The 27,184-nt window shown below is 44.0% G+C and overlaps 1 protein-coding gene across 1 annotated transcript in view; it reads right to left on the reverse strand.

Annotated features, from left to right (window-relative positions):
* The window catches only part of SCN8A (sodium voltage-gated channel alpha subunit 8), a 103,189-nt gene that overhangs the window by 58,666 nt on the left and 17,339 nt on the right, over positions 1-27,184 (reverse strand). Inside the window, exons 2-6 of the mRNA XM_081898495.1 lie at positions 17,928-18,257; positions 7,591-7,710; positions 5,477-5,565; positions 4,482-4,610; positions 2,141-2,232 (exon numbers count right to left, since the gene is read on the reverse strand). Coding sequence (XP_081754621.1) covers positions 2,141-2,232; positions 4,482-4,610; positions 5,477-5,565; positions 7,591-7,710; positions 17,928-18,203 — 706 coding nt within the window. The 5' untranslated portion in view covers positions 18,204-18,257. The remainder of the gene's footprint in view (positions 1-2,140; positions 2,233-4,481; positions 4,611-5,476; positions 5,566-7,590; positions 7,711-17,927; positions 18,258-27,184) is intronic.

Genomic DNA, 27,184 nt, shown 5'->3' on the forward strand with positions numbered 1-27,184 from the left:
AGCCTAATTTTTTTTTGGGGGGGGTGGGCGCAATGTAACGTGTGACACAGTCCAAAATCACATAAAATATCTGGGGCAAAGCAGCCATCTGAAAGGAACAATCATATCCCAACCAGACATCCTAGTCATTGAAAGGCTGCTTCCCACAGCAGAGATAAATGCAATGCAGGAAGACATATGTTTACTGTGTCGAAGTGTGATATGACTGGCTTTCATTATATCATAAGAAGACCAATCAGGATACCAAATCAGGTACTCTAGGTCTACCTACGGGACCGCCTCTCCTGGTATGCCCCACGAAGAGCCTCAAGGTCCATAAATAGCAACACCCTAGTGGTCCCAGGCCCTAAGGAAGTTATATTAGCTTCAACCAGAGCCATTGCCTTCTCAACACTGGCTCTGGCTTGATGGAACGCTCTGTCTCATGATACCAGGGCCCTGCAGGATCTGATTTCTTTCCGTAGGGCCTGTAAGACAGAGTTGTTCCACCTGGCCTTTGGCTTGGAGCCAATTTGATTCCCTCCCCCTCTTTCTTTTCCTTTCTCCTCCTGCGATGAGGCTACATTTTAATATTTTAATGTTTCAACATTTTAATGTTGTATTTTAATTTTGTTTTTAAGTTGTATTCATTCAACTTGTTTTTATTATTGCTTGTTAGCCGCCCTGAGCCCGGCCTTGGCTGGGGAGGGCGGGGTATAAATAATAATAATAATAATAATAATAATAATAATAATAATAATAATAATAAAATTATACACTCGTGCCTGAATTCCACAAATTATGGCACATGTGGATAACTCCCTAGATGTAGGCCCAACTGTACAGGGGAGGGAAAGACCAGGGATGTTTTTCAGAGCAGCAGTGATGATGCCATCACTTGACAAGTGAATAAAGTGATAACGAGCCTTTCAAGTTTGTTTGTTAGCATGGGTAGCAACCTAAGGCCTGGGGGCCGGATCTGGCCCAATTGCCTTCTCAATCCGGCTCGCAGACCGTCCGGGAATCAGCGTGTTTTTACATGAGTAGAATGTGTGCTTTTATTTAAAATGCACTTCTGGGTTATTTGTGGGGCCTGCCTGGTGTTTCTATATGAGTAGAATGTGTGCTTTTATTTAAAATGCATCTCTGGGTTATTTGTGGGGCATAGGAATTCGTTCACCCCCCCAAAAAAAAATATAGTTCAGCCCTCCACAAGGTCTGAGGGACCATGGACCGGCCCCCTGCTGAAAAAGTTTGCTGACCTCTGGATAAGCGAAGTCAGAGAATGCCCAAGATGCAGGCTATTTCATTTTTTTAACGGGTTCCAACTTCACGCTAACAGTTTAAATGAGTTGCACTTGCAATTGTTTGTACTTGCAATTAAAAAGTTGCCCTTCAACTGACTGAAGCTCTTTTGTTTTGAAATAGAAACACAAAAAAGCATGTGTTTTAAGAAGTTGAAGCTATGCGGTCAGTGGTACAGCACCACCGAGCTCAGTGGAGCTCACTTCCATGGAAACTAAGCATAGTCATGCTGATCCTAATAAACTGGGGGTTATGCTGTGTACTGCTGCTATGTTTGTGTGCAATTGTAAAATGGATCAACACAGCTGCATTATTATTTTTTTATTCTTCTCAGGACTGTCTTATGGGAGCTGTCATGCTAAGCTCCCACACTTCAAAATTTACATATTTAAAACCACAAGCAGTTTCGCAATGTCACCTAGTGCCATAACTGGCAACAACTGATACTTTCGTTGTATACAGACAAACACCCCTTTTTTCTAAAAAATAAGTATAATCATGCAATTTGCACAGCATGGGTGATGTTGGGAAATATTGTTGCAGAGTCCTCAACTGGTCTGGGTTTGAGATTTCATGGGCTATGTCCAAGTTCCCAAAAGTCGAAACGACAATGTGTAGGAGTTCTGAAAGGGAAATTTAAGTTCTTTGTTTCGCACCAGTTATAGTACTTAGGGGAATTGACTGAAGTGCATTATTGCTGTATTTTTGGTCCGTCTGTTTACACTGTTGTAAACACTACACTTCATGCAGAATGCAAGGCCTATCAAAAATGTGCCAGGGCCATTTTTGAAAAGGCAAGTGACCAGGAAGGCAAGGGAGGGGAAATGCAAGGAGCGTGTATAGAAGCATTTCTCACCTGGAATGACAGAGATAGTTTTCAAAGCTCGGAGAACTCTGAAAGTTCTCAAGGCTGACACATTCCCAAGGTCCACAAACTCTGTGACATATCTGCAACGAGGGAGGTCACACACAAAGAGACACAATGACAATAACACACACGAAAAACGGGAATGGGGGAAATAAAACAACAACTACAGACAGCAATACATCACTCACAGGGAGCTGCGACCCAACACCTAACACCAACAGCCTTACCTGGAATTACAGAAATAGTTTTCAAAGCTCTCAGTACCCTGAAGGTGCGCAGAGCTGAAACATTGCCTAGGTTTACAAACTCTGTTATATACCTGCAGAATTAAACCAGAGTTAATGGCACCGATTGGGGTTACCTAGCTTTCAAAAATAAAAATAAAATAAAAGTGTAACGTTCAGTTGGGGGCGGGGAACAGCATTCACAATGTAAACTGCTTTTGGAAGTGACATGAAAAAAGAAGAAAAGAAACAAATCTAAGGTTGCAAATGAAACAGTTTTAGACGTCTCCATTATCACAGGGCTTCTTCTTCAGTTATGCTTCCCATTTGTGATTTCTCTTGCGGCAAAACAAGGGTAGGGAGGAAGAGGTATCCTGAGAGAGGCACATTTTAGAGTTCCATTAAAGGGTAGGAAATTGTCAACTGGGAAGAGATGGCACTTGGATTTTCTGCTTCAATGGTACCAACATGTCCTAGGCCAAACACTGGCCTGAAAACGCTCCAATCGGGGAACAGCCTTTACCAAAGGTGTTATGGACTTTGAAGACGCTCAAACTCAGGACAAAAGGGAGAAACATGCTAAGATGATCAACTCCCGTCTTCAAACCTATGTCCCCACCGTGAAAGACATGTGGATCCAGAACTGGTTTCCGCAGTCACTTATGGACTCACTGTTAAGACCATGTTCATGGAAGACAATCTTACTCAGCTACGAGTGATCGCCAAAGAAGAAGGCCATCTCTGTCTGCTGGAAAAGTACTGCTAAGCTCTGTGATCTACCTTGAACACAGGTGAGCAACTTGCGGTCTGTGGGCTCCATGCAGCCCCCTGTGCCCCATGCAACCCCCTGCATTTTCCTATACAGAACTTTGGCTCTATCAGCCACCACTGACATGTGCCCCCTACTTCCCCTACAAAACAATGTGGCCCTCAATCCCAAACAGGTTGTCTAACCCAAACCTCTACTTTCTTGTTTCCTCCTTCACTGCCCCACTAGAGTCAGCTCCACAGAAAAGGATACATAAGAAGTCAGTTCACAGTGTTTTAATGCTGAAATTATTAAAAAGGACCTGGCCATAATTTCAAGGTTGACATTTGCCATCTTGGTTAATTTATCCCCAGGCTGTGCAAGGACTGAAAATGACTGGAATTCTCAGGGCTCCAACAGATTTAGCATAAAAATGATATTTGTATACCAAAAGATCGTTTGCAGAACAACCCAATTTGTTGCTCCATTTGCCTGTACAAGTGCACATAATCAATCTACTTGTGAACCTTTCCTTTCTGCTTATCGTGATTCATACTATAGGCAAACACATTGTCTGAAACACTTGCCCAATGTCCAAGAATTCAGCCAGAGTTTTAGAAGGGTAGACCATCATTCCTGAAATTAGGCACTCTGGACACATATCAAAAATTGTCTCTCCAGTTCCTTTTCAGTTTTTTGAGCCAATATCATGGATGTAAATATGATAACTGCACCATGCCCAGGGTTTGGGTTTTTTTTTTTTGGGGGGGGGATGCTTCTACTGAGTTAAGTAAAACATTTGAAAAAAACAATAGATACACCAGCCAAATGTGATATACACTTGAAAAGGCATATCTGAATTCTCTCTCTAGCTGGGCTGTTCATAGTTTATCAGATCTGAAAAGGCAAACTGTCCCAGTCGAAAGATGTAAATATAGGCTTCACATGAGCGAGCCAACAAACTGCCCTGTGTAGACAAGCCTGCTCATTCATTCCTCCTTGCTGATCAGTTGGAAAACAGTGCCCTGAAGCAGAGCCAGGATTCAAGTTCCTAAGGATATTCCTAGCTTTCCATTTTGTGCTGAAACCTTCAGCTCAAGACTAATTTAGAACAATTATAAAAATGATTATCAATCGAGAGCAGTCCAAAAATGTTTAGCTGTTTTACAGGAAAGGTTTTCGGTCCTGAAGAATTTCATATCCAATGTACGAGTTTACCAGTGATTAGTCAGGAATGATCAAAGGGCCCAGTTGCTTAGTCACCTTCCTGGACTTCCTTTGCAGCCTGCTTCTCCTTCTCCTTCCACTAACATATACAGTTATCTAGACACGAAAAGGAGCACAATACGTAACTTACGCCATCATGATGACACTGAAGTCTAGCCAGTTCCATGGGTCACGGAGAAAAGTGAAGCCGTCTATGCAGAAGCCTCTTGCAATAATTTTCACAAGTGATTCAAATGTATATATACCAGTGAATGTGTACCTATCAGAACAAGGAAAAGCAGTGGAGGAAAACAGAATACAGTTTAGAATATGCAGGAATGTCTTCATTAAGAGAGATGGCCAATGTTGCACATTAAAATATTAGATTCAGATTTATTTAAGAGTTGGTGGGATTTCTGCTCACAGTGGCTCAGTGCACAATTCATTGTGATGCATAATTAATAGCTGGCCTCACATCATGGCTTGCATGGAGTGAAACAAAAACACCTGGTCTGGATATAACGCTTAGCCAGGGCTTGTAGTTTGTTGCACCCACACGTGCTAGGAGCAGAGCAGAGCAGAGCAGGAGCTATCTACATGGAGCATGTCCACAGTAAAACATTAAAACTACAGTTACCATTATATGGGAATGCAGTCACAGATATTCTGGCCAATCACAGACTGCAGATAGATTCAGGTAGGTAGCCGTGTTGGTCTGACACAGTAGAAATATATTTTTAAATAATAATAATTGTCCAGTAGCACCTTAGAGGCCAACTAAGTTTGTTCTTGGTATGAGCTTTTATGTGCATGCACATGGTAACCGAAGAAGTGTGCATGCACATGAAAGCTCATACCAAGAACATAGTTGGTTTCTAGACTACAGATAGGTTTTGGAATAGACTATTAGATTATTAAACATTCTAATACATATTTTCACAGGTTTTGACAGACATTTCAAAGTCTGATTGATCCAAGTTCAATTTTTAAGGAAAAACCTGAAGTGCCAACTTGCAGCAAATTATAGCATACTGTGAACTTGCTGCCTAGCATACTTTCCAAAAAAAGAGAGGCCACCATCACTTTAAAGAATTAAGCAAGATTTACACCACCACCCACAAAACAAACAAATGAATTGCTACTTACTCCACCTGTTTCGACCACTCTGGTGGGTTACTAAAAGTCATGAACACACAGTTCGTCAAAATAGTGCACATAATGATCATGCTAAATACTGTAGAATAAAGTCAAGGAAGCATGAAACGTAAGAAATCACATATTCATTTCATCCCATTAAACTCCCGCTGAACCTTACTGAATTAAATCGGAAAACAATATCATCAGCAATTACCACTGCAACAGTTTTTCAGCAGGTGTTTGCGGCTGCAGTGGACTGTCCTACTATTCATCTAAATAAGAGTGGTATATATACCTGGTTTAATATCCTGATTTGGAGGAAGTTCTTAAACCACAGTTTCTCAATTAGGAGGTAATGGGAAACTGTGGTTTAAGAAAACAAGAGATTTGCTGAAGCTGTGCATGTGAGGTGAAGAGGGAAGCAGAGAGGGGAGGAAGGAGAAAGTTGGCATATAGCTTGTTCTTCTCGGCTGTTGCCCCTGAACTGGGTCTAACTCTAGTCAAGAGCCACACTGTTCCAAATACTGGGTGCAGATTATGGATTCTCAAGTGTTGAATCATAAAGTCTCACAGTGGATACAAGAAATTGATATTAATTAATAGTGATTGCAGTAAAGAAGATCTGAAAGAATCTAATTCAAGTCTCTGTGTGCTTATTGTAAAACATATGTATATGTTTAAAATGCTTGCATACATGAGGAATAATAAATCATCTTGAGTCTCTATTGAATGTGAATGCATGATAGAACGTAGATGTGAGGGATTTCAAACTTGATGTTTATTCTGGCCCATTTTGGTTTCACATTCACATTCCAAGCTGATTTATATTTCTTGTGAGAATACAGCCTGAATCTACTATTAAAGCATTAAAACGAAAACATCCCCTTTCACCTTTGAACATTAGACACACATCACTACTTAGCACCTAATGTCAAGGCTGTAAAACTGTAATGCAAGCAGAGAAAAGCTGATGCATAAATAAGAGCCCTCTAGGTTCTCAATGCGGGTGGCGCTGTGGTCTAAACCACTGAGCCTAGGGCTTGCCGATCAGAAGGTCAGCAGTTGGAATCCCCACGACGGGGTGATCTTCCGTTGCTCAGTCGCAGCTTCTGCCAACCTAGCAGTTCAAAAGCATGTCAAAGTGCAAGTAGATAAATAGGTACCACTCCGCTGGGAAGGTAAACAGCGTTTCTGTGCGCTGCTCTGGTTTTGCCAGAAGCGGCTTAGTCATGCTGGCTACAGGACCCGGAAGCTGTCTGAGGACAAACGCCGGCTCCCTTGGCCATTAAAGCGAGATGAGCAACCCCAGAGTTGTCTGTGACTGGACTTAACGGTCAGGCGTTCCTTTGCCTTTACCTTTAGGTTTGTATTTCCTAATATTTTACAGTGGTGCCCCGCAAGACGAATGCCTCGCAAAACGAAAAACGCGCAAGACGAAAGGGTTTTTCGGTTTTTGCGTCGCTTCGCAAGACGAATATCCCTATGGGCTTGCTTCGCAAGACGAAAACGTCTTGCGAGTTTGTTTGCTTTTTTCCTAAAGCCGCTTGAAGAGGTGGAGTTGCGACGGACCATGCTTCGCAAGACGAAAAACATCGCAAGACGAAAAGACTCGCGGAACGAATTAATTTCGTCTGGCTAGGCACCACTGTATAGTCAACTTTTCAGTCCAATATCCCAAAGAAGTGAAGGCAGGGACATTAAAAAGTGCACTGGTTTGTTGAAATAGGGGTGGGGAATCACCTAATTGTGCTAATATTGGTTGCCCATTCTGTAGTCACGTTTCCTGGTATGTAGGGTTGCTGTGTTGACTAAAAATATATGGATTGGGTTTATAGCCCATGACGCATCAATGTTTTTGGTTTTTTTACCCAAACAGTCAGGGGACACCCAAAAAATGTCTGGATCCCTGGACAATCAACTAAAGAAGGACACTTTATATGGAATTACATTGTCACAGAATTAAATGGGGTGGGTGTATGTATATGCATTTGTGACACAAAAAGTTTGGATTGCTAAGGGTTGTTCATTGTGTGCCAGGAGTTATGTGCCTGCAGAGGCGTTTGCTGGCCCCCAGCGGATTCCTGCCCTGTACTCCTGCACTGAAATTACCATCAAAAAGGATATGAATGTATCAAAATTTTAATAGCTATTCTCCTAAACAGATTAAAAGGACTTAAAATGTACAAGGCAGGCGTGGCACTAAATCGGAAGAGTGTTTTGCCTCTGTTTAGTACTACAAAGGTCTGCAGAGAAAGAGAGAGAGAGAAAGAAAAAGTTATGCTCATATACCTCTCAGCAGCAAACACACACACACACATATACAATCTAACCATAACTTGAAACCAGTATTTTGGGTTAGCTTTAAGACAGCATTCATATGTCTGATGTTCATATTGTTGTGTTTCATTGTCTGTCGTAAGCAGCTTTGTCGGCCCTTTAAGAGCTGAAATGTGGCAGATAAATAAATACAGAAAGTTAGTAGTACTTTAAGAACAACTACATAAATGAAGTTTGCAATCATCATACACACTTACCTGGAAGTCAGGCTCATTGATTTCAGTGGGACTTACTTCTGAGTAGATGTGCAGAGAATTGTACTGGTTTTGGTTTCATATCCATGTCTTAATTTTATATTTTATGGTTTGTAGACAAAACTGTACACAGCCCAAATAACTATTTAAAACATTTTATACATTACCTAGTCATTTATTGTTTCTAGCATTGAAAGACTACACACACACATCTAACACAAAAGCCAAATATTTCTCAAATCAACAAAGAGAAAACTTCTTAATAAAGGGTTGTGTTTTCATGCTGTTTTGACTATTCACGAAGTCACAAAAGAAAGAATGAAAACCCAAGCCTCCGTTAAGAAATTGTCCAAAGCAGTGCTGGTTGACTTTCATGAAAAATGTGTGAAACAACAACAACATGTAACATGTTCAATAGATAAAGCCCCATTTTAAAATATGCATAGGATCCTACCTCTGTAAGATGGACATATGTTAGAGGCAACAAGCACCATCTGGCAAAGGCCTTTTTGCTTAAGTCTCAATGAATTGTAGCACACAAACCTAAGAAGCCATCTTATACCACACCAGACCATCAGTTTACAAGAAAGTGATTCTCCATGAGTTTAGACAGGAGCCTTTCCTCAGCCCTATCTGGAAATGATGTAATTTGCATCAGGGACCTTCTGCATGTAAACCACATGTTCTACCAGTGACTCCAGGCTCCTTACCTGTCCATTACTTTTTCTATACAGACCACTACCTTTCTTTCCCAAAGGAAACTCAAAGGACCAACTGCGTGCAAACCCAATGCAGAAGTCTAATAAATGAGATACAGAAATACCTCTATACATTTTGTGAGAGTGTCTGAAGCAAGTGTAAGATAATGTAGGGTATCATCCCATAGAACTTAATTAACCATCTTACCCCACTTTCTATTCTTTTGTCCATACGAAACATACTTGACCTTATGGACAAATGAAGACCAGTACACTCATTTTCTGCCTTCCCTTGGTTTCTCCAGCCTTCTTTCATCTTTCAGGGATCTAGACCTCAAGTTCCTCCTGCCATACACCCAAAGCAACTCTGTCTATCTCCTCTCCCTTTCCTTTAACTTTCTCCTCCCTGCAACCTCTCTTTTTATCTTGCCTGGTTTGAGATTGACTTCACCCCCAAAGGTGCACTCCTCCATTGTCCCCTAAGACAGATGGAAGCCAACTATGGCCAAGTACATAACGGCGTCAAAATGGAAATAAAATCAAGGCAACTCATTCCAGCAGTTTCAAAACAGGTAACTGTAAAACAACTATAGTTCGTATTAACAATTACTATAATAACGTCAAATGCCTGCTTAGATAGAAACCTCGGAAGCAAAACAGGTCAGGCACCAACCCTTTGCCTATTTCCTGAACTTCTACAGTAAAATAAGGAAGGTAGGAATGCGGCGGAAGAAACCAGACTTTGAAACGTCTTGGAATTCATCCATGTGGGTTGTTGACTGGTGCTGCAGTGCTTCCACCTCCACCCCCATTTGTTGGTTCATTTTTAATTTTGACCTGTTGTCGGATATCTGTACTTTTTTTAAACGATCACCTGAAAGTCCTGAACATTTTAAAAAAACCTCCCACAATAAAAATCAAACAGCTAAACCCAAGAAAAGACATGGCGTGTAGCAAGCACCCCTGCTGGCTATTAAAAACATCTATTGAAACAGCAAAAGTCTTAAATGGGCTCCTAAGAGCTAACAGATAGTGGGCCTAAAAGGTTTTCCTATGGAGAGAATTCCAGAAAATGGCAGCAACGCTCAAAGGGCCCTGGTGCTCCTAGTCACCGTCCCAGTAAGGAGACTACTATGCTCGGAAGTGAGGCTCCTTACATGGACCCACAGGTTAACCAAAGTGTTGATGCTAACTTTTAAAGCCCTAAAGAGCCTTGGCCCAGTATAGCTGAAGCAGCATCTCCACCCCCATCGTTCAGCCCAGACACTGAGGTCCAGCTCCGAGGGCCTCCTGGTGGTTCCCTCACTGCAAGAAGCGAGGTTGCAGGGAACCAGGAAGAGGGCCTTCTCAGTAGTGGCGCCCGCCCTGTGGAACGCCCTCCCATCAGATGTCAAGGAAATAAACAACTATCTGACTTTTAGATGACATCTGAAGGCAGCCCTGTTTAGGGAAGTTTTTAATGTTTGGTGTTTTATTGTGTTTTTAATATTCTGTTGGGAGCCGCCCAGAGTGGCTGCGGAAACCCAGCCAGATGGGAGGGGCATGCCTAAATAAATAAATAATTATTATTGCCACTTCTGAAATGAACCAGGCATGGGCAGCGTGGGATCCTGCGTGACCACAAAACCAACAAACAAAACAGAGTACTCGTGCATAGGACTGCGGCTTGACTTCTGGATAAACATGCATAGGATTACACTGTGAATCTCTTCTACGACATTTAAGAGACTTTAAAGTATGGAGATGAAGCCAGTTTAAAGCACACAGTTCAAAATCGAGCTCACCCATCTCTTAGCTTTCCGTGGCTATAGAAAGCTATCTATAAGGGGGTAATATTCAAATATGCAATTCACTACTTGGGATGTGAAGTGTTGTAATCCAAGGAAGGGTGTCCTCTGTACAGTTCCTGCTCATTCAGAATAGTGACAGGGAACACCAGAATAACGTCCGCCATTTTGTTCAAACGATCAGGCCCCTTGCTTGCTTATTTCTGAAACAAAGCAAGTTTACTGGCTTCCGTTCCATTCACTCTTGGCACAGGGTGCAAGGTGTTTCCAAGTCCTCTCCTAGCTGGCTAAGCCTTGATGGTTATGCTCAAGCTCCAGCTGCTGCGCATAAGTGGGGAGAGGGCTGTTGTCCTCAACTCCTGTTTGTGGGTTTCCCATAAGCACCTGGTTGGCTACTGTGAGAACAGGAAGGAAGCTGACTAGGTGAACTATTGGCCTGATCCTGCAGATTTTTTTATCTTATGTTATTAGTCTTTCCCACAATGACAAACTTAGACAGCATCTTAAAAAGTAGAGACATCACCTTGCCAACAAAGGTCCGTATAGTAAAAGCTATGGTTTTCCCAGTAGTGATGTATGGAAGTGAGGGCTGGACCATAAAGAAGGCTGATCGCCGAAGAATTGATGCTTTTGAATTATGGTGCTGGAGGAGACTCTTGAGAGTCCCATGGACTGCAAGAAGATCAAACCGATCCATTCTTAAGGAAATCAGCCCTGAGTGCTCACTGGAAGAACAGATTGTGAAGCTGAGGCTCCAATACTTTGGCCACCTCATGAGAAGAGAAGACTCCCTGGAAAAGACCCTGATGTTGGGAAAGATGGAGGGCACAAGGAGAAGGGGACGACAGAGGACGAGATGGTTGGATAGTGTCTTCGAAGCTACCAGCATGAGTTTGACCAAACTGTGGGAGGCAGTGGAAGACAGAAGTGCCTGGTGTGCTCTGGTCCATGGGGTCACGAAGAGTCGGACATGACTAAACGACTAAACAACAACAACAACAAATTAGTCTTTCCCAAGTACAGCACAGCTTCCCTTTGGCTAGGACAATAAAATTATCCTGTGCCCTAGGGACATTCTGTAGACACTGGGTGTCAAGATGCACTGTGCTGAGGGATGGTCTCCAAGAAATTCAAAACATGAGAAAAACACAGTGGTGCCAATCATTTACCTGTTGGTATGGTAAAGATAAAGGTAAAGGACCCCTGACAGTTAAGTCCAGTCATAAACGACTCTGGGGTTGAGACACTCATCTCGCTTTACTGGCCGAGGGAGCTGATGTTTGTCCGCAGACAGTTTTTCTGGGTCATATGGCCAGCATGACTAAGCCATTTCTGGCAAAACCAGAGCAGCACACAGAAATGCCATTTGCCTTCCCGACGGAAGCACTTTGACGTGCTTTTGAACTGCTAGGTTAGCAGGAGCTGGGATCGAGCAACAGGAGCTCACCCTGTCATGGGGATTCGAACCGCCGACCTTCCAATTGGCAAGTCCTAGGCTCTGTGGTTTAGACCACAGTGCCTAGTGAATATCACTAGTATACAGACATTCTCAACAAGACCAAGGGAAGAGACCAAGGGAAAGAATGACAATCTGAAAAATCAATTATCACCCCCCCAGAGAAAAACTGAAACTTGGACTGGGGACACCTGGGTAAATGTTCTCAATGAGCTGGTCTATATTTAAGACTCGCATCTCCATGGCAAGTGTCTCTGTTCCACATTATACTGAATTAGTACAGATCACTGTCTAGAGCTGGGGCTGTCATGTAGTGAGTTTCTCTGCCAGTGGTCCATATTGGGGGCATTTGCTTGGCAGGGGCAGCAACTGATTCAGTGAATTCTAATTAAGTATTTGGCCAGGGGCTGAGGAGCTCCCAATGGGGATGCCAATAACATATAGAGCAGCAGCCCAAGCAAAACCCTTGGGTTTACCAAGATGCCAATTCATCTTACTAACCCAACCTGTAAAATGGAAGTCATAGCAAAAGGGAAAGGGAAAAGGCTGGGGGCGGTGAGAGGAATAGGATTCCTTGGAAGGTAGTGGACTCCCTCTTTTTAAACAAAAGCTGGGTGACCACCTAACAAGGATGTTGTATCTGTGGGGTTTTTTTTGCATCAACAGGGAAACATTCCAAAACGGAGATCTGCATTATACTAAGTCAGGACAATTGGTCCCATCTAGATGAAAAGGTTGCACTACTGGCTAAGATAGCTGGCTGGTTTCAGCAAGAGAGCTTTCCTAGGGCTATTGGGGGGTGTTATTGGGTTGTTGTTTTTATTTTGATTGTATGTTTTGTGGTTTTAAATTTTGATTTTGTTCCGTGAACTGCCCTGAGACCTCCCGGTACAGGGTGGCATATAAATTCAATAAATAATAAATAATAATAATAATAATCTAGAAAAGCTTGAGAATCTGGGACTTTCATAAAGAAGCTCTACCACTAAGCTTTGGCCTGGTTTTGGCCTTCAGTTGATGACTCTGCGTCTTATAGTTGTGATGAGGTTCACTGGAATAAAGAAACACTGCCATCTTCCCTAAGTATTGGGGGATAAGGCAGAGACAGGTGCCATCCTCCATTTCTGGTGCCAGTCAGGCCACGCCTCTGCACTTAGCTCTCTGGCTGGCATTAAAAAGAAAGAGCCAGGACTGCTTTTCATATGCTAGAAGCCGGCATTAAAAAAAACCATGGCAACATTCCAGCTGTTCAAGCAGAACTGCTGCTTTTGATGATTCAGAGAGGTGTTTGTGTGTGTGTGTTTTAAATGGATTTGTGGGATGATCTTGAACCACTGGTTATTTGGAGAAGTAATGCACATCCTTTCTGGTAAAACACAATGGAATCAGGAAATGTGCCATTCCAGGATTTGTGGGAAGATGCACAAGGCCTCGCTATACAGAACAGGAAGCTGGGGGAGAAACTGTTCATCAAAAACATTTCCAGTGATGTCTGTAGCTCACTATTTCTAAAAAGAAAAAGACCCAACCTTCTAGGCAGTCATGTTGTTCTCTGCACAGCACACAAGATGCGCTGCCAGAGGCCTCCCACATATTTCTAAATGGGAAGCCTTCTCTGGGGAACATAAAGGGTTTTCTTCAGTACAGCCTTTAACACACTTGGGCTTGCACCACTGGATGGGTGGGTGGGGGCACCTAAAGGTGCCCAGTGCTGTACACAAAAGAAATTCTGCATTTCCTCATATGTGTTTGGCTTTGCAAACAGCACCTCTTAGCTCAGTTGACCCCCGCATACCTGGCGAAACAGCCTATCAAAGCCACTGTCAAGAGGGTGTGGTACTAAGTTGTGGCTATGCTATGTGCAGTAAAACTGTCATGCGGGCAAAAGAGAAATGCATGCCCTCCAACATTTCTCCGATGAAAATAGGAACGTCCTATTCTTTATTACTCTTATTCTTATTTTACTGTTTATAACCCGTGAATCCGACTGGGTTGCCCCAGCCACTCAGGGAAGCTCCCCACATTTTTGAAAACACAATAAAACATTAAAAAAAAACAGGGCTGCCTTCAGATGGCTCAGGGGTTGGATAACTCCATACCCTCCAACATTTCTCCAATGAAAATAGGGACATCCTAAGGAAAAGTGGAACATTCTGGGATCGAATCAGAAACTGGGATGTCTTCTGCAAATCCAGGACTGTTCCTGGAAAACAGGGGTACTTGGAGGGTTTGGAAATACCTCCCTGGGTGGGTAGAGAAGGCTGGCTAAAAACTGTTTACCCAGCTCATACAAGCATCAGAAGACGGCCGTTGCAACAGACCCACAACCCATCTCTAGCTGCCTGCACCCTGTTCTCAGAATGGCCTACTAAATCCAGAAATCGGTGCTCAAAAGATCCTCACAGCAGCCATGCCTCCTGCCTCCCCCTGCCACTCGCAGGCCCAACCATTCTAAACCTGAAAGCGCAAGCTTGTGTTGTACAACTGCAGACTCAGGCAACCTCACCTTCTGCCTGCCTGCTGTTTTCCTCCTGCTCGCTGAAAGGGACATGGCCCCCAGAGGAAATCTCCTTCCTTCCCTTCCACACTGACTGGACCCTGCAAATCCACCTCAGCTAGCTACCACACAAGGTGCCTCTTCATCTTAAAAGCTCTTTTCCTTGCCAGCGGCTCGGGCGTCCTGCTTACCGCCGAAGGCAGATCCAAATAAATCATATTTTCAAAGGGAGAACAGCCACGACGTTTCTGAGTCCCAGAATCCCTTGGTGTGCGATGAAATCTATTTTGCACCCAGCCTAAAGGTAAAGGTAAAGGTACCCCTGCCCGTACGGGCCAGTCTTGCCAGACTCTGGGGTTGTGCGCCCATCTCACTTAAGAGGCCAGGGGCCAGCGCTGTCCGAAGACACTTCCGGGTCACGTGGCCAGCGTGACATCGCTGCTCTGGCGAGCCAGAGCTGCACACTGAAACGCCGTTTACCTTCCCGCTAGAAAGCGGTCCCTATTTATCTACTTGCACCCGAGGGTGCTTTCGAACTGCTAGGTTGGCAGGCGCTGGGACCGAGCAGCGGGAGCGCACCCCGCCGCGGGGATTCGAACCGCCAACCTTTCGATCGGCAAGCCCTAGGCGCTGAGGCTTTAACCCACAGCGCCACCCGCGTCCCTTGCGCACCCAGCCTAATCTAACCTAATTAAAGTCTGCACGACACCTCCTGCACTACCTCCAGTTCTGGGAGAACGGATGCTTCACTCTCAGAGGGAGCAGCAGCTAGAGACCATCAGTGGAGAAGGTGAGCTGTTCACCTGGCTCCCCTTCACAGCTGCTGGGATTGCCCTTTTTGCACCTTTGGCCAGCAGAGGGTCACCCCCTTTTTGGGGAGCAGCTTTGGGGGGAGGAAAGCAAGGACAAGGGCCACCCCAGAACATCATCTTCTATGGAGATTGCCTTGCCCTAAATTGTTTTAAGTGCTTTTTAACTTGTACGCTTTTAATTTGGAGTTTTCAAAATAAGGGAGGTAAAATGTGCCTGGGAAGAGAGCAATTGGGGAAACCAGCTGGCACCCCGATTGCAGTGGTTCTGGGAAAGGTGGAGGTTCTGGGCAAATGGGTGGGACATGTCTGGTAAGGGACATGTGGCACAGGGAGTTGGTGACTGTGCCATGTACCAGACCTCCCTTCAACCTGAGGAATTGTGGCTGTCCTATCAGCCAGCCCTGGGGTCTGTGGCTGTTCAATGTTAGGTTGGTCCTGCCTCACCCATGATGTGATTGTGGATAAGGAGGCTGATCTGATCTATATTACTGAGACGTGGGTGGTTGAGCAGGGTGGAGTTGGTGCTGGCTCCTTGGTACAGCTCCAGGGCAGACTTGAGGGTTGGGGATGGGGACTTGCTGTAGACCACAGAGATTCTGTCTCCAGGCTTTCTGGCCAGTTGGGTGGGGATCCAGAGTGTTTGTTCCTGGTGTTCGTAATTGGGACATATTAGGGATTCTGCTAGGGACACGGGTGGCACTGTGGGTTAAACCACAGAGCCTAAGACTTGCCAATCAGAAGGTTGGCGGTTCGAATCCCCGCAGCGGGGTGAGCTCCCGTTGCTCGGTCCCTGCTCCTGCTAACCTAGCAGTTCAAAAGCACATCAAAGTGCAAGTAGATAAATAGGTACCACTCCAGCGGGAAGGTAAACGGCATTTCCGTGTGCTGCTCTGGATCGCCAGAAGCGGCTTAGTCATGCTGGCCATATGACCCGGAAGCTGTATGCCAGCTCCCTCGGCCAGTAAAGCGAAATGAGCGCCAAAACCCCAGAGTCGGTCACGACTGGACCTAATGGTCAGGGGTCCCTTTACCTTTACCTTTAGGGATTCTGCTGGTTTACCACCCACCTGACTGCCCAGAAGTATCCCTGCCTGAGCTGACAGAGCTGGTCTTGGAGGGAGTGTTGAGGACTCCCAGATTGCTAGTGTTGGGGGACTTCAACATCCATGCCGAAGACATTAGCTCTGCCATGGCTAAAGACTTCACGGCTGTCATGATGACCCAACATGTCATTGGCCCAACATATGCGGACCTTGTTTTCTCAGCTGGGCAGGAAGAGGGTGATCTGAAAGTGGGGGTCATTGACAACAGTCCCTTGTCATGGTCAGGTCACTTCCTGTTGAGATTTAGGCTCTCAGCATCCTTCTACCTCTACAGAGGCAGGGGACCTATGAGGATGGTCTACCTCAGAAGCTGATGGCTCCAATTGTTTTTCAGACAACCTTGGGGGATTTCCCTGCTGATATGACTGGTGCTCCTGTTGAAACCCTGGCCAACTTGTGGAACATCTGGATGGCTTGGGCCACTGACATGATCATCTGAATGCCCTCTCTTGCTTTGTGGAGCCCACTTGGCTCCCTGGCTTGCAATAAGCATCTGAGGCCCTTCTTCATGTGCCCCCTCCATGAGAGGTCAAGAGGGGCTAGATGGACTCTTGGCCTGATCTAGCAGAGTTCTTCTTATGCTCATTGGCAGGGGCTTCATAAAATGCAAAAGGCTAATGCTTTTGAGGAGGCTATTGGTTATCACACAACCACCTCCATTTATGGTACCAGTTGTACATATAGTTAAAGGAGGCACAACATAGGAGCCGGTTGTGAAACAAGCTCTTTTGCTTTCTTGACTGAGAGCATAACAAAACTGTTAAGAGTATATTAGGTAAAGTAAAATGGAAGGGCTTTCAATATGCACCATTAATTTTCCACGCAAAGCATTATGGCAAAGTTTTAAGACCCACCCCCTTCCACTTTAGAGGGAACCAGGCTGCCAAGTTCCACAACCACTTTGAGGCTTATGCTCAATATGTGATGGTGGTGATGGTCTTTTATTAGTCTAAATGGTACACTGAGGCAGTGAAAGGATGGAGGAAATGTCCCATCACTACCACAAACCCAGATCCAATAACATTTCGAGAGCATTTGATGCAATTAAGTAAGTCAGGTTCTGGATTATATGGTGGCACACCACACCTATCTCTTTGTCAGGTCTAGATACATTTCATCTCTGTCCAAGACGAATTTTTAAAAGTCACCATGGATAGAAGACAAGTCTCCAAATGGTGCTAATTGGCCTGGGAGACACCGGACCTAAAACACCATGGTTTTTCTCTTTTGTGACTGAGATGGACTGACTGCCACTCCTTTTCTCAGTATCTGTTGCCACTCCCCCCTCTTATTTATCTGCCTCCTCCCTACTAGATGTGCTGACTTCCAGAATTACTTAAGCGACGTGTCGAGCTGTGTGCAGATTTTGCAGAGCTATCAGCTACCCCAACAAACGATCGGACACATTTCTTCCCCAAACATGAAAAAAATGAAGAGGAAGATTCGTATTTGAAAAGCCCACAGAAAAAGGTCCCCTTTCATATGCAGCAAGAGACTCTTGCCACCCCAAACCTGTAATTCCTCCTGGGGACAAAAAAGACTTGAGTTTTTAATAGGCTGGGTCTTGGTGACTCACTTTCTGCGTCAAATAGAAAGGGTCAAAGTCCTCCAGTGGCACAGCAACCAGGCCTTTTGGGATATCCCCATAGATGAAAGGCAAATTCTTCCCTGCCTCCAGGTCACTGTTTGGTTTTGGTTTGCTCTCTTCGTCGTCATCTCTGTGACTGCTGTCTTGCTTGGGGCGCTTCTTCTTCTTATCTTCTGCGATGCGCTTCTCGATGTTAGCCAGAGATTCCGGAGTGAAAGGTCGAAAACTATCAGGGCCTGGTGGTGCAAGCAGCCGCCCTGCCATTTTTTCATCCTGCAGAAACTTATTTAGTTATGATGCGCCCGGGATAGGTCAGCTCTGTAGAGGAGAGAATAGGACAGACGGTCACAAGTCAAATCCTCAACATACTGGTGGGTGAATTGAGTATTTTTGGAGGGAAGAATGAATGAGTCTTGTTGAGCCACATCCCCACTGAGATACCACAATGGTTGCATTGGTTTTACCATTCACCATTTGCATCTTCTCAAGGGGAGCGTTAAACAAAGCTGCCTGAGACAATGAGCTCAACACATTTCCCAAGTATCTCACTTAAACCAGAGCTAGCTGACATGGTACCCACTGGAGGTTGTTGAGGGTTGCCATATTCCGGGGATCAAAAACCCAGACACCCCACCATCACCACTGGGGCACCTCTGCCACCATCCTGCACCTCCCTCCCTCACCCTCTGTGCTGCTAACCCCTTCCTCACCCACCTGTTCCCCCCTCTCTCCCCTCTCTTATCATTCCTGTCTTTGGCCTCCTGCTCACGAGGGGAGGATGAGTGGCCACGAGAAGGTCACACAAGGCCAGACGACCGTTGGGACTGTCTCGGGGCCTAGCGCGGTCCTGGGACTCCAACTCCCATCAGCCCCAGCCAACATGGTTAATGCTCAGAGATTATAAGAGCTGTAGTTCAAGAGCATCTTGAGGGCCACAGATTCCCCATCCCTGTCTTAAACTACTTAAGGTTGTCAAGTTCACTGGTCCATTATAGAACTCATGTAAAATGGCGGATAACATGTATGAACTCTCTACTACTTACTGTATTTTATGATACTTAGTACTACCCTGACAACTCTACCTCTTCTGGAGACAGCCTTTTAATATTAAGACTGGCCAACCACTCCAGAACTTTTAAATCCTATGGTCCTCCTATTACTGTTTTCCTTCTGAGCAGCTTCATTTTGTGATGCCAAAAGTTCACTGGGGTTTCTCTAAGAACCGCTAATGCCTGAAGCGAAACATGGCAAAGTTTGCAAGAGCAGATTCCTTAATAAGAAGATGCCTAATGATGGACAAGTTACCCTGATCTTCCAGGACAGTGTCTAGCTACAGGGTAGGATTAGCAATGTTCTGTGTTGTAGTCCCAGTTGTATGGGCCCAACAAGCTTAACTAGAGTCCAACATGAATCAAGCATGCCCCAGAATTCACCACAATGCACAGGAGTTCCATGGCAAATGCCTGTGTGGTCCTCAATTTGGAAACACTTCCCTGAAAGCAGAAAGACTGAGCACCACTGTGTCAGATTTAACCAAAGCTCCACACATGAACCCATCTCTTTTTAAAGTATATTAAGGTAGGCATCTTCAGCTTTGCATGCAACAGTTCAGCACACAAAACCAGTGGCCCATCACTGTAAGCCACAGTTAATGATTCACTATGCATGCCCCTACATGGGTTGTTTCGCTTCTCCCTGCTAGTACACAGAGGAAACAAACCATGATCACTGGCTTAGTGTTATGTTCAAACCAATGACCATGGTTTGCTTCACTCCAACAAAGCACACTCAGTAAGCCAAAACAAGCCTTGGCTTCAGATCATGGTTTGCTGAAAATGAAACAAACCACAATCCCTCTTTCAAAAGTAACTCTAAGTCAAAGACCTTGGTTTGTTTCATTTTCCAGTGCTAGCAGGCAGCAAAAATCAGGGTGGGATCAACTCATACACAGTAAACCATGGTTTATGGCTTACCATGATGTTTGAACATGGTCAATACAACATTAGAACAATAAAACTCCAACACTATAATTTTGGCACGAATGTATGTCAATCAATGGTTTAAACATTATTCTTATTACTTTTATGTTGAAGTAATGGCAGGAGGATACAATTTTTGGCCTGACACAAATGCACATGCACCACATGCTAACATGTGCATGTGATGAAGCTTTTCTGAATGCCAATGTTAAAATACATTTCAGGGATTAGTGAGTTTGATGGAGATGGGGACTGAGGAGGAACCCATATCTATATGAAATATCTTCAAATGTTGGCTGATTTGCTCTAGTATATTTCTCCTCTTCCCTTTCCGTCAAGCTGCCTGCCTGAAATCCTATAGGCCGCTAAGCAAGAAATCAATCTCTGCCACCCACAGATTCAGCTAGCATTTTAAACTAGCAGATTATCCTAACTCAGCACCTTCTTTTTCACTTCTCCCTTGAAAAGTACAATACTGTTCACACAAGGCCACAAAAAGCCACACAATCTCTTCATATTACTCATGCTATTGGAAGCCGCAAGTATTGGTGTTAAGATCAGAGTATACAGGTAAAAGAAACCATGTGTCCCAGGTAAAATCTGGAACAGTAATGCTTTGATTTTTAACCTTTAAAAGATTTTATGGGTTTAGTTTGTTGGCTGGGACAGGCATGGGGAAACTATGGTCCTCCAAACATTATTAAAGACTCCAGCTCCCACCAGCTGCAGCCAGCATGGCCAATGGCCAAGAATGTCCAACAACATCTAGAGACCACAGGTTCCCCAGCTCTAGTCTAGGGATCTGCATCTTGCTTTGGGTGCAAGAGGGATCCTGAGTTTACAAGCCTTGGAAATCAGGGAAAGAAGGGCCATGCCAAAAAAGATGGACAGATGGCAAATAATTCTCACTATTCGGCAACCATACAGTACGAGGCAAAACCTGAATGCAACAACCTCCTGCATTGTTGAAACCTCCTGTATTATGTATTACATGCAAGTATTTACTGGGGGGGGGGGAGAAGTGGCTAGCTGAATACCTTTTCTAGGATTGCCATTAAAAAAGAATGCTTGTTTCTATGCCTTAACTGCACAGGTTGGGGTTAACAGCAGGCTGATCTTGCAGACATGAGCAGAAGATGATAATCCTTATCTTCATGCAGCAAAAAACTTCATTTGCTGCCGATTTCTGCAGATAAGCTTTCTGCTCCAAGGACAAGAGCAGTTCAGGCTTTTTACTGATCAGTTGGCAACCCTATGTCTGATCTCAATAGGGACCTATGCATATGAAGCCAAAACTACCGGTAGGTGTTTTTAAAAATCAAACTGAATTTAATGCAAACCTTCTCCCCCCCCCCCCAAAGCCAACCAAATTCCATTGCCAGTAAGAAAATACGTAAGATTTTAAAAACAGAGATGCTACTAAGAAAATTTCTTCTTTTTGGCAGGCATCATGAAAAGCAAACAAAGAGATATTTGTTTGAAGGATGAGTCTAGAGAAATAAGTTTGCATTCTGCAGGGACTGCACAGTGTCCCCAGCAAAGAGGCCGCCAACCAGGTATGACGTGCTGTCAGACCAAATAATAAGTGTGAGTCAGAAAAACAGAGTTTGCCTGCATCTGGTGCTCCTATGTAGAACAAACACACAGAGAGATGCACAAGCAGAGCCCCCCCCCAATCTCTGTAGTTTGACACCTTTGCCGGAGAAACAGGAAGGAGAATGAAACCGTGATTCAGGACTGACGATTCAGAGCTTTTCGCTCCGAAGGAAGGGGAGTGGAATTCTAGAAGCTGTGCACTGATGCAACGGCACTGCAGCACTGCAGACTGAAATACAACAGAGCACACGAGCTTTGGCACTTAAGGGAGCCGTCTAACTGCTGGATGGGCAGAGGGGTTTTTTAGGTGCAGAAATAATCCCGTTGCTTCGTGCACCAGACACAGAGGGACTAACTTGTAGAAACAAACAGAGACGATACAGATATATTCAGCAAATAAGAGAAAGGCACATACAAACACAAAATGCTTTTTCATGTACAATTCTTACAGCAGAAAACAACTGGCTAGCAAGGACCCCTTGAATAAGGAATGATGACTCAACATATTCCTTGAAGCCAACGATCCCCTACGGGGCCAAATCATTACGATGCAGCTATAGCCGCATGGAGTCAGTCATCACCATCATTAAGAGGTCTAGTTTGCCTTCCGTACCCCTCTTAGCTCCGGCGCCACTGAAGATTAACACCACCTTAACAGGAGTTTATTACTGTAGTGTAGCGAGCAGACTGCTGGGATAACCCAGGCTGAAATCCCCACTCAGCCATGAAGCTCACTGGATGACCTTGGGCAAGTCACCATCTTCTAGCCTTACCTACCTCACAGGGTTGTTGTGAGGAGATGCCACACTGAGGAAGGGTGGAAGCAATACAACACCCCCATAATCAAATGGTTGTGTGAAGAGGTGCTGTCTGAGGACACACAATTGCAAAACGAGTAAGGCTGCAGCCTTTAACTGGCAGATCAGCTGGCTAAAGTTTTTCTTGATTCATCAGAGGGAGTAATTTTATTTGATAAGGCTGCGAAGGCATTACCTGTTTGCTTTAAGGATATTTTAGCTCTGGTTTGTTACTATAACAGATAAGAAAAAAAGGAAAGATGACCAGTCCGGTCTAACAAAGAATGGCAGCTTTATTCTTCTTCTTCTTTTCCATTAGCTCCTTTGGCATATTAAAAAAGGCATCTATAATGAAGTTTTGGTAATATGCCCATGTGTTTAAATTTGACTTATTAATAGATTAATCAGTTAAAGATCATATGATTAATCAACCAAAACTTCTTTAATTGGCTGATAGTGCTAAGCATGAGACAGTGGAATATTTATTTCTGCAGTTTATCCAGAGCAAGCATGCAGTACCAGTCAGTTGAAGCACGTTTCATCTGCAATTATAGCATCACCGATAAACCTCACCTCCAACCTTATAAAGCCAACAGAGCAAGCAATCATAGAGAAAGGCAGAGCGGTTTTGCCCAAGGCCACACTAGCAGAACTCTAATCAGGTCAACTACGCCCTGCAGGACCATTCTGCCACCTGAGATTCTCAATGTCTCCCAGGAGATAGGGAGGTTTAATCCTATAATCAATTTCCAACACTACACAGATACACAATGCAAGGAAATGAATGGGACAAGCCATTTTAAAAAGTGCAGGGCCTTATGAGAAATTTAACAACAACAACATCACCCTTCATCCATAGATTTCAGGGCAGTTCACAACATAAAATCACAATATAAAAACCACGAAATAAATAATAAAATTAAGAACAACCACAAACCAATAAACCAATTGTAGCCTAGCCATCAAATTATATAAAGACTGACTCCCACCCTCAAAATCTGCTGTCCCTATTTACTCCCAGTCAGTGGATTGCTTTTGACACTGGGGAAGGACAGGTTTAAAGAGGCCTTTGCCCTTGCTGTAATCTAAATACCCGTTCCCTGCAAAAAAAAACCCAACCCCCAATCATTGACCAAAGTTTTAATCTTGTATTTTTATGTTGTGAACTGCCCCTGAGATCTATGGATGAAAGATGGTATACAAATTTAATAAACACATAAAATAAATCTTGTGTGATGTTATGGCCCTGCATAGGGCCACTTTATGAGCCTTATAGCTGCAGGAGTCTTCAGTCTACTCCACGGTTATTTTGACTGGCACAAATGAAATGGGAAGCGATGATGGAATTCTTGGGATTCACTCAAGAAAACACCAAGTAAAGGCATAAAGTAAATACTGGCGAAGACTCACAAGGATCCAGAGGAACTCCTTTGGGCACACCCACATCATTTCCTCAATGGAGAGCTGGAATATTCCTTAACCATGGGGCAAAGATCCAACTCAATCACACAAAGATTCTTGCTACAGCCTTTGATGGGACCTCTCATGCTACCTGTGTGGAACCCACACTAGGAGGAGCTACAAATACTTGAACCACTCTTACATGTCAGTGTTCTTTGTGCAATTGTGGGGACTTTCAAACGGGGCATCTGGTTCATTCATCATGAGTGGAAGTTGCTCAACCCACAGTGAGTATCCTTTATGGCCGCACACACGCTTACAAGTTTTCCTTGGAGTGAACAGATCAAACAACCCATTGGACATAAGGAAAACAAAGGGGTTTGACACAAGGAAAATAAACCCACCAACTTCAGGGTTCCCAAACTCCACAACACCACGGACCACTTGAAAATTGCTGAGGGTCTTAGCAGATCACTAAAAGATTTCTCTGCCTGGTGTAGCAATTGTAATATGCTGTACTAGATGCTGTGTGATCTTTAAATTCAGTTTTTACTGACATAGTGTGAAAGAAGCTTGCTGGCCCCTGAAAGTTCATGGAGCACAGTTTGGAAACCCCTGCATTACTATGTTAAAATAAAGAGCCACTACCCCAGGGGTCCAGTCCCAATGACATTTGAACAGCATTTCTTAATTCCAAGTAAAATGTAGCCATTTGGGTGGTGGTGACCAATGCTAGCCACATAGGGAAGTGGCCCATAGCAGTGGTGTATGCCTGGGTTAGCGACTTTTTCTAACTGTGTCCTTCCTGGTCCTGCTACCCAAACAGCAGCTTTGAAATGGGAACATTTTGAAAATGTGCTGCTCACATTTTTATTTATCTCGCAGCTGTCCTCGCCCTGAGTCGATGGTAAGGTGTTGCATATCTCCTCCTGACCGCTACCCCAACAACCAAACTGTTCACTTAGAAAGGAAATAAAACCAACTGAATAATCAGATAATGGGGGACCAGAGGAAGACGTCTGTACCATGAACGAAGACTGTAAAATTTGGCTAAACCTCTGGGAGGTTTAAAAAGCAAACATCTGGGCACTTCAGGAAGGCTAGAAGAGAGGGAATTCTGAGGCAAGGTCTGGAAGTCAGGTCCTGTGACAGCAGCCTTAAAGGAACTGGGAATCTAAGGTTTCAGTCTTGCGAAAATAAAATGGCGGAAAGAAGGACATATGCTGACGAGACATAAATATTTCATAGGATGTCAGAAAGAAGGAGGAAAGCAAGTTGTTCACTGTTCCCACAGAGAGAAAACAATGGATTCAAAAAGGCTTAAGATGGGCTTTAAGAAGAAATGAGGAAAGGAAATTTGCCCGCAATGCTATCCAGCAAGGGAGCAAGAATGTGGGATCCCATTCCCTGGGGAGCACTGGTAGTATAAGGACAGCACATCTGGGCTAAGAGCACACGTTTCAATGACTCATGGGACCCTTAGAAGATTAGACCAGTTCATGGACAATAAAGCTATCAGACCCAATGGCTATATTCCAATTCCATGGGCGGAGGCAGTATGCCTATGGGACACCAGAAAGCTGAAACGGAGCTGAACAGCAGTGTAATCAACCAGTTGCCTCCAGGAAGGCCAGCAGCAAGACTCAAAGGTTGTTTTCCTCTCCTACTCTTGTAGTAGCCACATTGTATTCAATGAATTTGTCTTTGTTCTCTTTTCAAACAGTCTAAACTAGTGGCCACCACATTGCACAGCTTCGATAGTTAACTAGTGCTTCTTTATACATCACCCAAAAAAAGAGAACGTGTATGTATGTGTATTTGCATAAAATTAGCATAAAATAGAAATTCAATGCATATTTCTATAGCATGGAAGCTGAACCAGGCACCCTGTGTGGCTCTTCAATCTGGTGTCTGTTCAGGGGCTGTTGATGGGCAAATTTAAGGCCCTCCCTGCTCTCCCTTCCTATTGCACTTTATCTTAAAACTGAACTCAAACTACGTAAGCAGCCTTGCAAAGACAGAAGATAGAGGGCTGCCCCCTGATAAGCCCTCCAAACTGAGGACTTCCTTCTGCAAAGCTGGCCACCCAAACTCCCACATTACGCAAAGATCCACCAGCATGGGTGCCAGGTCATCAGTAGTGATCCTAACACTTTTTTTTCCTGGTGACCACCTGCTCCTTGATCTCAAGGATGAAGCCTCTCATCTCTTGCTCCCTGGATTTTTTTTAACATTCCTCACACACATGGAGAAATTGCCTGCTGATATCAATACCAACATCATTTGCTTCATGGCCTAAGATTTCTCTCTGTCCCCTGCAGATTCCAATAAAAGCATTTATCAGAGAACATAATATCTGGAATGCCAAAGAAATGTTGGTTGATAAAATCAGATTGTTGCAAATGTTTCATCTTGCACTGATTATCGAGTGAATCGATTTATGAATTGTAGAGTTTGACATTTAAAATTTCACTGCCCCAAGGGTGATTCTTCTTGCGCAAGCAGCTAGTGCAAGGAAAATCAAGGTGCACCCTTCTAATTGTGTGGGTGCTTATGCAAAGCTTTGCATACCTGTAAGTGGAATTATGATGTTCCTGCCAATGGATCAGCATTTTTGCGCTCTTTTTCCCACTTGACTGTACCACAAGAGAAGAAGAAGAGTTTGGATTTGATATCCTGCTTTATCACTACCTGAAGGAATCTCAAAGCAGCTAACATTCTCCTTTCCCTTCCTCCCCCACAGCAAACGCTCTGTGAGGTGAGTGAGGCTGAGAGACTTCAAAGAAGTGTGACTGGCCCAAGGTCACCCAGCAGCTGCATGTGGAGGAGCGGGGAATCAAACCCAGTTCACCAGATTACGAGTCCACCGCTCTGAACCACTACACCACACTGGCTCTTTATGTTATTTATTTATTTCAGAAGATTTATAAACTGCTCACGCTATAAAATATCTAAGCAATGTACAAAAAGCAAAAAATAAGTATGCAACAACACCAGAAATAATACATTTAAATGACAGAACAGTCACAGTAAATGATTGGTGGAGTATTATTATCATTATCATTATTATTATTATTGGTCAGGAAAGCATTGGGCAAATTAAAAAGAAGTCTGAAAGAGTGCATCTGAACAAAAGATTGTCGAAGCATGGCCTCTCTCAGAACTTGATCCAGTTCTTTAATTCCTATTCCTGCTACCTTATTCCTTGCTGTGGCCAGTAAAGCAGAGGCTGTTACAGCGCTTAGGCATAAATAGTAAGTGTTCATCTACTGCATCATTGCTCAGGACTTCCCTTCCATCTGTCTTTTGTCCTGTTGCATTTTGGTTATACATAGTACTGTGTGATCGTGATATATTATGCAGATTAAGGATATTTGCATACATCTCCTCAGTTCTTCATAATATAATCTGTTTCTATCATTCAGGTTTTCAAATATCACAGGAACTGTCAACAGCGGAAAGGCAGATAAAA

This window comes from Podarcis melisellensis (genome assembly GCF_964234715.1).
Source record: "Podarcis melisellensis genome assembly, chromosome: 2".
Lineage (NCBI taxonomy): Eukaryota > Metazoa > Chordata > Lepidosauria > Squamata > Lacertidae > Podarcis > Podarcis melisellensis.